This window comes from Harmonia axyridis, chromosome 1 (assembly GCF_914767665.1).
Source record: "Harmonia axyridis chromosome 1, icHarAxyr1.1, whole genome shotgun sequence".
Lineage (NCBI taxonomy): Eukaryota > Metazoa > Arthropoda > Insecta > Coleoptera > Coccinellidae > Harmonia > Harmonia axyridis.
The window spans coordinates 33,882,908-33,898,461 of record NC_059501.1 but is presented as its reverse complement, the minus strand read 5'-3'; the positions used below and the strand labels follow the sequence as shown (position 1 = coordinate 33,898,461).

Below are 15,554 nucleotides of genomic sequence, written 5' to 3'. Positions count from 1 at the left end.
CTCTTCAGTGATGAGGTGCATTTTTGGTTAAATGGATACGTCAACAAGCAAAATTGTCGCATTTGGAGCAAAGATAATCCACACGCCGTTCAAGAATTACCAATGCATCCTGATAAATGTACTGTTTGATGCGGTCTATGGGCTGGTGGGATTATCGGTCCATATTTCTTTGAAAATGAGGAAGGACGACGCTTTACCGTGAATGGAAATCGATACAGAACCATGATCAATGAGTTTTTGTTGCCAAATCTTGAAGATATGGATATGGATGAAATGTGGTTTCAACAAGATGGTGCCACTTGCCATACAGCACGTGAAACAATCGACTTATTGAAAGAAACTTTCAACGACAACATTATTTCGAGAAATGGTCCGGTGAATTGGCCTCCGCGTTCGTGCGATTTGACGCCACTCGATTACTTTTTGTGGGGATACGTGAAGTCATTGGTTAATGTGGATAAACCTCAATCGATTAACGCTTTGGAAACCAATATTCAACGTGTTATTGCTGACATACGCCCTCAAATGCTTGAAAAAGTGGTCGAAAATTGGACCTCCAGAATGACATTTGTGAAAAATAATCGTGGTGGCCATATGCCACAAATTGTGTTTAAATGTTAAATGCCAAAAAATGATCTACCAAATAAAAAAAATTTTGGTCATTTCATAATTTTATGTGTTTTATTCAAAAAAAAAATCGGCAACCTCTTAAAAAAACCCGTTAGCACATTATTTTAAATCTGTACGATTTACACGAGTCAAGTAGCTGAAACAAGTCACTAATCAAGTAAAGAAATTTAGTTACTTGCATCGTATGACCATAGTATAAGGAAAGGATAGTAAGCCAGTGTAGTGCTTTTTTCGATTTTGTTGATGTTGAGCGCCATCTAGTTGCACTCACGTTAAGCCTCGAATTTTACTGTCAAAAAATTGGTCCGTAAAGTGGAGCCCTCTGAAAGAATTGGTGTTATTTTGAAGAACTAAAACATTTGAAATAGAGTGGTCAGAAGATTTCTATATTTTGATATTTTTTCTGCTCTACAATAAGAATTTACGCCAGTGGCGTGTATTTGTGATAAACGAGTACAATGCTACAAGTTATCATGAAATCACTAATCAGTTCCAGTCGTCATGAAATGATATCTCTAGGTTTTTTCAGGATTGATGAATGGAATAAATTCCATTTTCCGGGATATCGATATTGCAAATTGAATATATTTGAAGAATATTCGATTGATATTGTTTTATTATAGATTGAGTGAGAATAGGTTAAGTTTCTATCAACATTGATTTCCTAATGTCGTAAGTTCCAATGAAATTTCTCAAAAGCTATATTTAGCATTTGACAGTTGGTTTCGATCATTTTTTCCCAACCTTTTACGATTCTTAGAGTTATTTATTTTATTATTCGACTGTAATAATGTTTTCTGACCGAAAAATCAGCCCATGTTTTTATGAATATTTGAAGAAAAGTTTACCTTCAACAACCAAATTATATTGAAATATCTCAATGATGTTGAAAATAAATAAAATCATGTTTTATTTTTATATTTACCTTATATTTAAAATTGAAATGAATATTTTCGGGTTATAGTTTGTGGATTGAACATATCAATGGATTTTTCATATAGCTCAGGAGCTTGAAATATTAGAGGTTTCCTAGTAATACATCTTTTTTGGAAAAAATGAAGGAAAAAACTTGAAAATTGGAAAATTCAGTTTTAATATCAAATAAAAGAAATTTTATAAAGAAAAGTTCAAGAGTTGGTAGAGACAGATGGAATTTTAGTTCTTCTATACATACTAAGCAAATAGCCACTCTTAGTGCTGTGCAGTTTTTTTTATAAAGTAAATAAGCTACTTTATTAAATCCAAGCTCAACCATTAACGAAGAAAGAACTGATAATGATTTTTTAAATCAGAATCGTTGTTATCCTTGTTTAATTAAAACTCTTAGCTCTCTGGTTAACATCAGTTCTACAAGATCTTGTTCTAAATCTGTTATTTATCCAGCATTTGAGAAAGGACCTATTGCCTCAATCCCTTCAATATTCAAGTAAATGGTAACAAGTGAGTATCAAGGTGAATTTAGATGTCAGAAATACATTAAAGAATTTAGCTACGACCAGGTCAGAAGCTTTCGATTTCTAATTCAATAAAAATTTAGAGAGATTTCCTCAAATTTTACTGAATTAGAAATCAAAAGTTTCTGATTTTTTTTTTGTTCTTGGAAGGAAACATATGATGTATTTTTTCGATACTCTCTATTATTTGAATTCAACCCGCACCAATTCTTTACAAAATAATTTTCTATGGGAATAAAGCTTTTCCGATATAAGACACTATACGATATTGATGAGGGTTATTGAGTCTCAGTGCTGCCCTGGTGATAATGAATTTGATGCTTTGAAAAGCACACAGTTTCAGTCAATAAAACCTTGTAATCATGAAGATACTGAGCGAATGCTCTTGCAACCATCAATAATCATTATGAATTAATTGGCAATTATATCTTTGAAGTTGGCAAAAATAACAAATTAGGTACCGAGACCCATATATTTGATGGTTTCCTTGTCACTATATATAAAAACCGTGTAGCAACTTGCAACGGATAAAAAATGTGGGCTCAAAAATTCATTGACAGAAAGGCTTATTCAAGATCGACTCAAGAATCAAATCCCAATACAATACAGAGAATGGAAATCCCACAATAAGCATTCAAAATTAGCATTGTTACAAATTACATCCGCAATAGAGTCTACCTGCAAGGTAGTCAGCCATATGTTAATGAAAATATTTTGGTAGTATGACAACAATTCCGTTTATGATATGTTGAAACTCAATGAAAGCCTCAATTTTGATGACGCCATTTCATTATGATTTGAATTATTGTGGAATAAAGAGAATTATTTATTTATTTTTAGTAGTCCCACAATCGAATAGCTCGAACCGAAGTGACATTAGAAAAATATTCTATTTTATCTTTATATTTTGAAGGTTATTTGGACTTTCCTTCTGTTCGTACAATATTAAGTTATAAGTTGTTTTGCTTTTCTGTTCATTTGTAACGAATTTAAATCAATAAAGTCCTATTTTCTAAAAATGGGACTTAATTGATTATTATTATTATTTTGAATGATTGAAAATTGGCCTTTTGTATATTCAATAATGTTGAACAATTGACAGTTTCACATTTTTCGATGATTGCCGAGATTTAAGTAGGCTGGAAATATTTTTGCAATATTTATATATTGCAGTTCTTAACAACAAATCTAAAATATATCTTCTATGTTCCGAGCAGATGATATTCGTTGCGAACCATTCGGGCAGAAAATTTTTAATGCATTTAACACTTTTTTTTTCAAATTACACATGACTTTATCATTGCAACTTTTCCCTATATCTTTGCTGAAACAATCCAAAACTATTGTTGTGAATTTCTCCAGCAAAGATGTAGGTGCTTTTAATCCACATTCAAAATTTAAACCGTAATTTTTGAAAAAGATCAAGAGCTCATCTTCATTTTCAAGATTTTTAGGAGCCTCCAAAGTGATTTTCCAATCTTCACACCCGAAACGCTCCCAACATTTTTTGACCAAATAACCTGCAAAATAAACTACAGAACATTTTTCCAATGTCACTTCATCTCGAAATTCGGTGGCAGGAGTACTACTTGGACTACTTGAAGAATCCGAATCGTCCGATTCTGATGAAGACGAGTTTTCATCGAGATTCAATAAGGAAAAAGGTTCGTTGTTATCTGCCACTAAAATATTTTCATCGTCATCTGCCTTACTACCTGCATTGTCACTTGCAGATGGCCTTAAAAAATCTGATACAATGCTAATTTTGAATGCTGTTCTGAATGAACTTACTGTGGGATTTCTGTTAATATCCCCCTCTCTGACGATACACAGAAAATTGATTCTCGAGAGGATCTTGAATAAGCCTTCCCGTGAATAAATAGTTGAATCCCTCATTTCTTTGATCATATGCAAATTGCTTCACGGCATTTATAGTTAATAGAAAACCATCAAAACTATCAGGCCTCGTTAAATTGTTATTTTTGCCAACTTTATACAAGTTTTCAATTAATTCATAACCATTATTAATGGCTGTTATAACTTCCGGATTTCTATCACTAAGTGCACGATTACAAGGTTTTGTTGAATGAAACCGTGTGCTATTCAAAGCATCAAATAAGTTGTTGATGGTTTCCACAAAGCGTGCAGTATTTTCGGCTGTTGCCGATACTAGTTCTCCAGTTCTTAGGGCTGTCATTATGGCAGCATAAACACTGTGAAAGGAGAAAATAAGATATTTACCCAAGTACATGTTAAATTCTATAGAAAAACTACCGCTCAATTGAGAGTGAGCAAAATAGGTACCAAATGGTATTTTATGATCCGGTCCTAGGGTCGTAATGCGTTCAATAATCCTTTTGACCTTGTAATAAAAGAAATTGGAGGTACACAAGAAAACGCTCGAAAGATAGAAGTGTCTAACGACAAGAGATGTAATAAACCATAACAGGCACTTTGAAAATTTGCCGCCTGGCATTTCCTTATCATTTTAAGATAAATATAGTTAGTATGTTTCAGGATATACTAAAATACAAATTCAATTTAATGCATCCTCAAACCCCAAAACAATTTTCGTTAAAAAAATTGCATAAAAAAATCATCCAAGTAGACTAGCAGTATCATTCATTATCGCTCATTGTTCCAAATTATCGAGAAAATTAATACCGATCATACAAAGCGGAGCTAATTTTCGAGACTAATTATCAATCAAAAACCTCATTTTGGAAGTCCATAAATAATTTTCATTACAATATGACAACGTTCAAAATACAATTATAGATCCTTATGTAGACGCAGTAATCCTACGCTGGGACACAGCAATACAATCTAAATGCCATAAATAAATTCATTCTCATTACAGGTATACAGATACCAAAACAATGATCGAGCGGATTTTGAGAACATTAAATCCTCCAAGAATACACTTCGTCCTCAATTCTATGAATGATTCAAAACACTTTGTTTTTCTGATTCAGTTTAGTTAGAGGAGGATGTGTGTACATTTCAAGACCCCAGGTTTAAAAGAATAGAAAGATTCGTCGGTTCTCAATTCAGAATAAAAAAATTTTTGACCACTGAAATAGAGAAATGTCTAAAAATCACAATGCATAGGGAACAGAAAAGCAAGATTTCAAATGAAAAAACTTTGCCAACGATTTAAAAGACGACATTACATTTCGAATGTGGAATCTTATATTATTATTTTTAGAACTCTTTATTGCTAAATTCATATGTTTGAATCTTATATTCAATTTTTATATTTTTTTCATTGATAATATCCCAATTCTATTCATATTTCTTCGGATGAAACCACTTTCTACTATTATATGAATAATTTTAATTCAATTGTATCTATCAATTTGTTTTAATTATTCCTGAATAGAGAGTTAAGTGATCATTCAAACTTTTATCGTAATGCAAATCGCAATTATTCGAATAAATATTCAAATGTAGTGGTAACTTAATAATAACATAAAAATTGTTGGCAATGTCATGCGACCCCTTTTCAACCACGCCACTGAATGAATTATCGTATTATTTCTGCGCCATCTATAGCTCATGATTCAGCGCCGTCTATTATCGAGTTACTTCTCCACTTTGGGTAGTCAATAGTGTTCGATATATGCAACCCGTAAAGCACCGGTTCCAACTACAGTAACGACTCCAAGTGACCAGCTCCTTGCCGTCAAACGGCAGTTGGCTTACTATCCATTCCTTATACTATGGTATGACATTCTTGACTTAGAACTTGAGCAAATGTTGCATTTGGTAGAGTATTTAGTGAAGTGATTAGAAACAATGTCTATTTACTTGGGCCAGTCGCGGCCCCCACTCCTTTTTGCTGATTAAACTCCTTAACTAACTTGTAGTTAACTAACGTGTAGACAAGTCAATTAAGGAAAGTAATTTAGTATATATTGTGCAGGGGGAAATAGGGTGTGTTTTTATTCTTTAATACCGTGTCAAGTTTCAAGATTTTTCGTTGGAATGCAGAAACCACATTAAAATATTTGCAACAATATACAGAAAGACCTTGTTTGTGGGATACTGGGGCTGCCAATTATAAAAATAAAAAGCTCGGAAATCAGTATAAGAAAAATTTGAAGAGAATATATGTTAATGGAAGGATTTGGAATGACTGAAATTATAAAATACATTGGTTATTTTTCTTGATTCCGCTCATATATCTGGTATACCAGATGTCATTAACCCACGAAAAACTGTACTTGCAGCAATTTTTAAAATTAATGCTGAAATATGTGTAGACGCACCATCAATTGATTTTAGTTACTAAATTTAGTAACATGCTTTAGCTATTTGGCACGTGTATATTAATATTCAATCATATTGCTTGCAACGAACAACGAACATGTTTATCGAATTAAGAGAACACAAAGCTAAGATTTTCGATGTTAATTAAAATTCTAAGCCTCTTGCAGAATGTCAAGCTGACCACATAATCAAAACCATAAAATATTCAAGAAGAATACTAGGAAGAAAGTATCCAATATTTCCATGACAACAATAATTCAGATCGAAATGAAATACCGCGTGTATATTTAAAATGAAGATATAAAGCTCCGTTGAGAATTTCGTAATGGTAGTGTCATCAGAACAATAGAAAATGCAAGCAGCATATCGAAAAAAACCCTAATATTTCATTCACACTTTTTCCTACCCAATTGAAAATTCACTTGTAAATATAAAGTAATTTGCTCCAAAGCTTTGTGTTAAGTTTAGTGTCATTCGCGTCACCAGAATCGAAGAAATATTAAGCAGAATATTGAAAACAAAAATGAAAAGGCTATGACGTGAAACTAGGATCTTTTGAACATTTGTTCATTCATGTGCCAAATACACTCTTCAAATATAATGCTCAGTTTTTAGATTTTTCAATCTTGCATTATGTTTATAATGACGTGCATCATCCACTTCTTGAAAATATGAAAACAACATTGGAGTTGCTCGACTGAACATCAATGGAAACAGACACGAAATTTGGAAAAAAGTACATGAAAACTTCCGAAACGTCATAACGAATGAGACATCATCGAAATGATACAATTGCTTTGGAAACGTCTTTGTACGTTTTCCGGGATAACATTCCAGTATTCTTTTGAGGAGTTGCCAGGAACATTCCTCGGTATTTCTTTTATTACGTCGATCAAACGATTCGTCTCCAACTTACAAGTGGTCCTGTCGCTTGAAAGCCTTGCCGCACATGTTACAAACGTATTTCCTCTCGTCGCTGTGGGTCAGTTTGTGCTTGGCCAAGGCTGAGGCATTTCCGAACACTTTGGAACATATCTGAAACAAAAATTAATCGATTTTTAATGGCACGAATAACATGAAAGCACAGTTCAATGGCAACAAAAGACATTAAATTGCTTTTTGTTCATTCCAGCAGTTTCGCTCCGAATTTCAACTATATCTAATATTTCATTCTTGAATAATAAATAATCAAAGTTTTACAATGAAAATTATCATAATCCAATACAAACAATTCTTGGAGGATAATATAACATGTTTCTTTCGAATGCACCCCTCCTTTCTAATCTAGGTGGACAACATTTCAAAAGGTGTACAACTTTGCTTGTAACCGAAATAAATATATCGTAGATGTCATGTAATAAGCTTAGGTATTCGTGAACATAATGCCATTGAAATATTATTCGATTTGTGTCTTCATCATAATGTTATTGTCGATTAAACATGTCAGCTTACAAACAAAATTCTCGTCATTTGCGGGAGGTTTTCTGCTTAAGTTTGAAGAAATCTACACTGAGGCTCATCAAATGCTCTCAAATACCTAAGGCGAGGCCGTTATCAGTGAAAAAACGTGGTTTCAATGCTTCAAGAACGGTGATTTTGACGTCGAAGATCAGCATGGCGGTGGAAAAGAGAAGGTTTACGAAGATACAGAATATGAGGCATTTCTTATGTCAAACGCAACAAGTATTAGCAGGTCATTGGAAGCGACGCAACAAGCCATTTCATAATGCGTGAAAGTCATGGGAATTATTCAGAAACGAGGAAATTGGGTGCAGTACGAGTTGAAGCTGAGGGATGTTGAATGGCGTTTGTTATCCTGTGAACAGCTGCCTGCAAGGCAAAGACGAAAGGGTTTTCTGCATCGCATTGTGATTGGAGTCGAAAAATGGGTTCATTATGATAATCCCAAGCGCAGAAAATCATGGGGATATCCCGAACATCCTTCTACGACGGCCAAACCAAATATTCACGATTTCAGGGTTATGCTCAGTATTTGGTGGGACCACCTCGGCGTAGTGTATTAGGAGTTGTTAAAACCGATCCTTATCGAACGCTATCAATGCATTCGATAACGATCGCCTGTGATTGTTTCAGTCAGTGTCAACGACTCCTAATACACTACGCTGAGCCGGTTCCACAAAATACTGAGCATGACCCTGAAATCGTGAATATTTGGATTATCGTAATGAACCCATTCTTCGTCTCCAGTCATAATGCGAAGTAGAAATCCTTTCTGTCTTTGCCTTGCAAGCAGCTGTTCTCAAGCAAACAAACGCCGTTCAACATTTCTCGGCTTAAACTCGTACGGCACCCAATTTCCTTGTTTCTGAATCATTCCCATGACTTTCAGCGTTGAAACCACTCTCGGCATGTTCCTTTACTAATAACGGCCTCACCATAGGTATTTGAGAGCATTCGAATGAGCCTCAGCCGTTGATTTCTTCATATTGAAACAGAAAATCGAAACCTCCCGCAAATTACAAGAATTCGGCTCGTGAGCTGACTTGTTTAAACAAGAATAACTTTATGATGCAGACACAAGACTATTGAAAAACGGCGGAAGCAAAATTGTACACCTAATATTTCAATTATTAGACTTGTTACTGTGAGATTCAATTCCTGAAATGATGTGCCAAAGCCCAAATGGAACAACTCCTGGGTCATATTTACAATGATTTGAAGTATATTGAATATTGAAAGCTGCATACAATGTGAATATAAAGTGAGACATTAAATTCCAAGAAGCTTGTTAGAGTGTTCGATCTACTTTAAAAGCGTACAATTATTGAAAAAAATCATGTATAGCGTGGTTTACAAGCTTTCGAATCAAAAAAGAAATTTTTCACTCCGGGTCTGCAGTACTGATTTTTAACTAGGACCGACAATTGTTTTTGTGTTCTTAAATCTTTGAAATTTTGATGAAGTTATATAAAAGCATTCAAGGGTTATACAGGTTGAAAATTTTCGGTTAAATGCGTGAAACAACCTAATTCTCATTAATGTTTAGACTAAGAGCAATATTCACCACTACTTTAGACTTTGAAAGTTATTCATCAAACACCCTGTAAACATACTGATAGTACGAAATATTTTGTGTATCAAAACATAAATAAGGTAGTGGGATCTTGCTCTAATGGCTTGACAAAATGTATATTCAAAATTTCCATAGAAGTTCTAGTCAGTGAGTTTATCTATTAATAATCATGCCCACTCAGAAACTAATTTTAATCCCAAAGTATATTTCTCCGAAACAAGTTGCAAAATGGTGAAAGCGTTCCTACTAGCAATAATATTCAAGTAGTTTGCGAGCAACTTCAGAGTAAAATTAAGAACGTAAGGTTTTAAAATTGCTTACTTTCAGGTTATAAAGAATTCAATATTATCGTCTTACTTAGAGAGCTTCTGGTAGGATTTTCAAAGCGAATAATATTGGATCCGAATGGAAGAAGAGAATGGCGGAAAAACTATCTAATCAGAGGCGGATCTTCGAAGATGCTGGGTCGACACGGTCAATTCAGAAAGGTTTCAGAAATAACTGTTATTGATGCTGCGATTTTATACTCATAATTTTTTTATCTTGCAGAAAACTTAAAAACAGGTAAGACAACAAAGTTCATCGATTCAAATCAAAAAATCGTTGAAACAGATTATTCTCCAAAAATTCATTTGAGTTCTGTGGTTCACTATTGGAAGCCGCATATACAGGTTGTCCTAAGTTCGAGCGCCTTTTAGACGTTTCTGAATAGTCTAAGAGCCAGTGGACAGCAGACCACACATATTTTAGGAAAGCCTGAAATTTCCCCTGTTGAGTCTGTTGTACCTACCAAACATGATGTGGGGGTTAGCTAAGCGTGGTTGTGGTGGTCTCAGCTATAATCAGGAGCGACAGGTATGAAAATTTCAAGAACTATAAAAGTATTTTAGAAAGCTGCCGTTTTAATATGTCAAAATACACTTTTATAGCTATTCAAAAATGAAACGGCAGAAAAGTACTTCAGGAAACTCGAAAATCATATATATTATTCTTAGAAGTTTGAGAAGTTGAAACTTCTGAAGGCAGAGTGGTACGTCGGTTCCTCCTACCCGGCAGACAGGAAAATTTTTCTCTACCGCGAGTATAAAAGTTTAGGTTGGTCCAGGTTATAGTTCAATAACTTAGGCGTCGTATAGAAGAACTGTTTTCATGGAATGAATTTCATATAAGTATATATACTAACATGATCCGTTTTTGAGATACAGGGTGTTTAAGTTTGAAAAAATAATCAAAAATCTGACATTTGTCATACACTCAGATAATAAAAAAAATTTGTGAATATTTTTATTGTTTGGGTGTCTAACAAATGTTCTTCATGAAATGTTCAATTGAATGCCATCTGAAAGTGTTAAAATACACCTTTTTGTACTTTCATTGATCTCTACAGTATTGTTATCGATATCTTGACGTCCTTCGTGCAATGGAAAATTTTAAAAATTAAGTTTTGTAGATTTTTGTGAGTACAAACGCTTTGTACTCGATTATCTCTAAAATGGTACATTCTATGAAATGAATTCAAGAGATCTATTTTCTAGTGAAGATGTGTTGATTTAAGAAATAATAATAAATAAGATTAATTTCTCGAAAAAAAGATTGATGGAGATATTCAATAGGAAAAGGATCATCGCACCCCTAAGTCTACGCCACTGGATAATGTTGGTCGGAGACACTGACCTAATTCGAATAATTAAATGCAATAATACTAGAGTTATAAGTAAAAACTGATTTTTATTTTCAATTTTACCAGCCTACCAGACCTACCGGTCTGCCTTCAGAAGTTTAAACTTCTGAAACTTCAAGAAATAATATATATGAACCATGCTTGCTTTTGCTAAAATACTTTGGAAAAAAATTTTTTTTTTTGTAATTTTGAAAATCCCGTTCCGTTTTTGAATAGCTATAACAGTGTATTTTACATATGAATGTAGGCTTGGTTAATCGATCGTTTAGAGGTATGATTATATGAAGATATGCTGATATGATTATATGATGTAAATGCCTTTCGTCTTCTTTTCGGCGACTTTGTCCATTTTGTAATAATTAAACTCTTTTGAATTATTTACATCTATTTACAAAGTCACACTTATATAGTACAAACTCAGTATTGAGAAGATCTTAATTACGTCTTAATTACAAATTTGTCACTACGGCACTGAATTTCGTCTTTAATTAGAGTGTTAATTACTCGAAACGTTTTCGATTATCACGTCCTCGTCGTATTTCAAGTTTTCGGTCGTCTCGTCTCTAACTTGTTCGCGACCAACCGAAGTTAGTCCTCAACTCGTCCCAGACTTGACTTGAACTGCTCACCGGCTGGAACTTACTGACCTCCCCTGACTATCGACTTTCCTTCCTCCGGCTTGGCCAAACTCTTAGCACCACCCCGATATCGGGAGAAAGTACCAAGTACCACCCCTAGTCCAATAAGAGTTTTGCCGTACCGCCCACAAAGCTTTTCGCGAATTCCTGGAAATCGAATATTCTCGAAGGACCAGCACTCGATACGCAGATATGACATCCGGTACCCAACCCCCAAGAAAACCTCCTAAGATTTACAACCGACATGACACATCTTCGACACCTCGAAGAATTAACACTTCCTTTGACCTTTTTACATTATGTACAATAGCAATTCGTTCCCTGTAAATTCATTGAAACTGTCATGCCCTCGAATCTTGAAGAAACTAATAGGTCTCCAAGCATCCTGTTGACCATGTCAATTATTTACAGGGAACAATGACTGGATCCTACATAAAAACGGCAGATTTCCTTTAATACATTTAAAGTTCTTGAAATTTTCACACCTGTCACTCCTCATTGTAGCTGAGGCCTACGCAAAAGCCTTTAGCTAAACCCCACATCATGGTTGGTAGTTACAACAGATTCACTGGGGAAATTTTAGGCTTTCCTAAAATATGTGTGGTCTGCCGTCCACTAATTCATTCAATTCAATTAGGGAATTTTTAATATTTTAAGTGATTTTCGAGTGACACAAACACATATTGAATTGAAACAATTGCAAAAGCTCCTACTATGGATATGTCACATAACAAAATGCCAAAACTGTTCCGGTGTAACAGTATTGAAACAGACAGTTCTTGTTGGAAACACCTTTGAAGAACTGCAGATAGGATTGTGCATATGAATAAAATTTATGATAGAATATTTATACCTAGTACCATCTTTTTCCTTCGCATCAATGAATGAAGATAGAGAATCTCGAATTTAATATCGGAGCTACATGAAGAATTCCTGGTTTTATTATGTAGGGAAAAGTTCCATTGAAATTGTATTTACATTGTAGAACGCTTCCATTCTCTCTTTATTATCGGAGTAATAAAATATCTGCAGAGCTGTTGGTTAGCAACCGGCATCCACTCTCGAGTCCCGGCTGGCCGTTCTGATGGCGAGTGCCACTCGACAAAAACAGACTACAGACAATATCAAACAATGCGCTCGTCGAACACAACCTAGTGTAGTTGTTATAAAGGAACAAGAAGCGTAAGTGGAAATTGAAGCTAGCGTAAATGAAGATGGTCTGAATGTTTCGCTTCATTTAAGAAATATCATGCGGTAATAAGATTCTTCTGTTTGTAATCATATTATCATATATTGAATTTTTGATTGAAATCAAATTTATTAATTATAACAAAACAAGCGGTTACAATCATCTTCTTCTTCCTCTCAATTCAGGCCGTAGGGCCTGTATCTTTTAATTCCGCTTCTTCTTGTGAGATTTATGTCCAATCAATCATGGTAACAATCAATAGTCAAAGTAAATAAATCAAACTTTAATGAAATTTACTTGAACTCTGAACCGATCAGACAAAAATTCAAGGAAAACCAAAATATAAATGAAATTACTTGAATCCAACGGAGTTAGCTGCCAGTTCATCACCCCAAATGAGGATGCTGTAGGACATGGAGCTATGGAACAGAGCATGGTAGGAATCTATCAGAACGCCTTCCATTATTCAAATTTGTCAGCTTGTCTAAGAGAAATATGACATGACAATTTCACTGAATTTGAGGTTCTCCTGGATTTGGATACCAAGAAATTCGCACTCTTGATAATATTTGATCCAGTTTTCACACCCTATCTGAAGATATTTTTTTTTTCTATGTTCAAATGAAAACTGTTAGAATCGAAGCATCTTCAGCTTATTTAGGATACTTTCAGTTTTTGTTTTTCCTGATTTTTTTTAGATATCAAGAAAAGAAATGTCATCTGCATAGGTACAAGCATAGTCGCTTGTTTGTCGCATATTGTTTGAAAGGTCGATGATGTATATGATGAAGAGTAATGATCCTAAGGTGGATCCTTGAGGTACTCCCTGGTGTAATTTTTTTGATAACTCCAACTAGAGCCGTGATATTTCTGTATCCATGTTGTGGATTCGTAAGAAAATTGGCCATCTTGAAATATATTATCAATCTCGTTTTTATTTTACTTTTCATTATTCATCACTTGACAATAATGACTATGTTTCTAATCTTGAGAAACGATGAATTAGTATTGATTGACCGATTAACTCATTGATTGTAGCCTGAAATCTGAAGATGTGTCAAAAATTAACTGAAATTGAACACAGAAATGATTTGATCGACCAAATCACCACGATAAAAGTTTAATGAAACCCACTATAGATGTCGCAGAATGGCGAATGCGCTCGATGCAAGTAATTTATTATGTTCGGATTCCCCAAACAAACCCCACTTTACCAGCTTTTATCCCAAGTCATATGTACACGTCTTTCTATTTCATCCGTCTGTTTTTTTTTTCTACTTAAATGCAGACCACAGAGACGTTGGGTGGACGATATTCCCGCCCTTGAAAGATTTGGGTGAGAGAGTATTATTGAGTATAGAAATCCCATGCGGAAGTTCGGTAAATACCTTGCTCCTTTTAGTTTTTCTTCTGTATTTGAATATCCCATCAAATTCATGAAATTTTGATATACACTGTGATTTTTTGGATTGGATTTTCGTCAGTCTGAAGTAGTTGTTGCCGAGAATGAATGTACCAAAAACCATGAAATTATGGGTGATTGAAGAAATTGACAAAACCAATGTATCTCGATTAAAAGGAGAGATAAACCCTTCAAATATAGGTTATTCTGACTCGCTTCACTGTCCTCTATCTACCCTTAGTTTCTGCCCTTTTATTAATGAATCACCCTGTATATGTATATTTATATTTTGATACACGAACATTGGTATGAAAATCAAATAAATTATATATCTAAAGGTATTTTCAACACTCCATCCCCTATCTTCAATTGTTGAAAGCCATAATTCATACGAAATTGTTTTCGAATTCATACTGGGATAACAAGTCGATACGAGGATGATGCTGCAGATTTATAAATTTATGGACAAACATTTCAAAAATGTTGATCAAATATAACGCTGAATTCGTTGCCAATTCGCTTGATTGCATTTTCGCCAAACCATCCGCAAAATAATTACACATATATTCAATGTACTCGTTTATGCCGAAATTGAATACAAATTTGATTAAATATGTAGATTCCACTCGGTTGTTCAATCGAAATATCCAGCTCATATTTATTGGAAATGGAATTTCGGAATGTTCGTTCTTTTCTTTATGTATCATGAATGAGAAGGTATTGCGAAAACATGAATGGTCGGAATAGTTGAAAAAAAATATCTGTTGTAATATATAAGTTATTGAATAAGTGCGTCAAACTTCAGAAGTTGATTCTGATGGCAAAATGACGACAGTTACCTTTGTTCTCAAATGCTTGTTTATTCATGATTTGTATGTACTGTCCATTCAGGAATTATTGACATCCCGGGTGGCTTTGAAAAATCGAAATTAAGTTGGTACTGGCTCATTCAGTAACATTTTGAATTGCAGATTTCGGGTTGGCATTGGAAATGTCGTTGATAGGAGGTTAGATTTCAGTTTGTTTTTGTTATTGGTTCTGATCGAAGAAATTTTGAAATTTAAAAGTTGTATCAATTTCAAACACACATTGATTAGTTTATTTGAGTATTTCTCACATTTGAAAATGCCAGCATTATTCAACAGTGGACTCTAGAAAGAAAACAAAATGTTTTTCAAGTATATTCAAGGGTAAAAGTAGAAGGAGCACTATTTTGAATGCTGGATATTTGGATTTTTACCTGGATGTTTTGTT

The 15,554-nt window shown here is 34.2% G+C and overlaps 1 protein-coding gene across 4 annotated transcripts in view; it reads right to left on the bottom strand.

The window, feature by feature from the left end:
• The window catches only part of LOC123685058, a 456,594-nt gene that overhangs the window by 62,632 nt on the left and 378,408 nt on the right, over positions 1–15,554 (bottom strand). For all 4 annotated transcript variants that reach the window (XM_045624640.1, XM_045624656.1, XM_045624650.1 and 1 more), the window contains exon 6: positions 7,273–7,391. In XM_045624640.1, the coding sequence (XP_045480596.1) occupies positions 7,273–7,391 (119 nt within the window). The remainder of the gene's footprint in view (positions 1–7,272; positions 7,392–15,554) is intronic.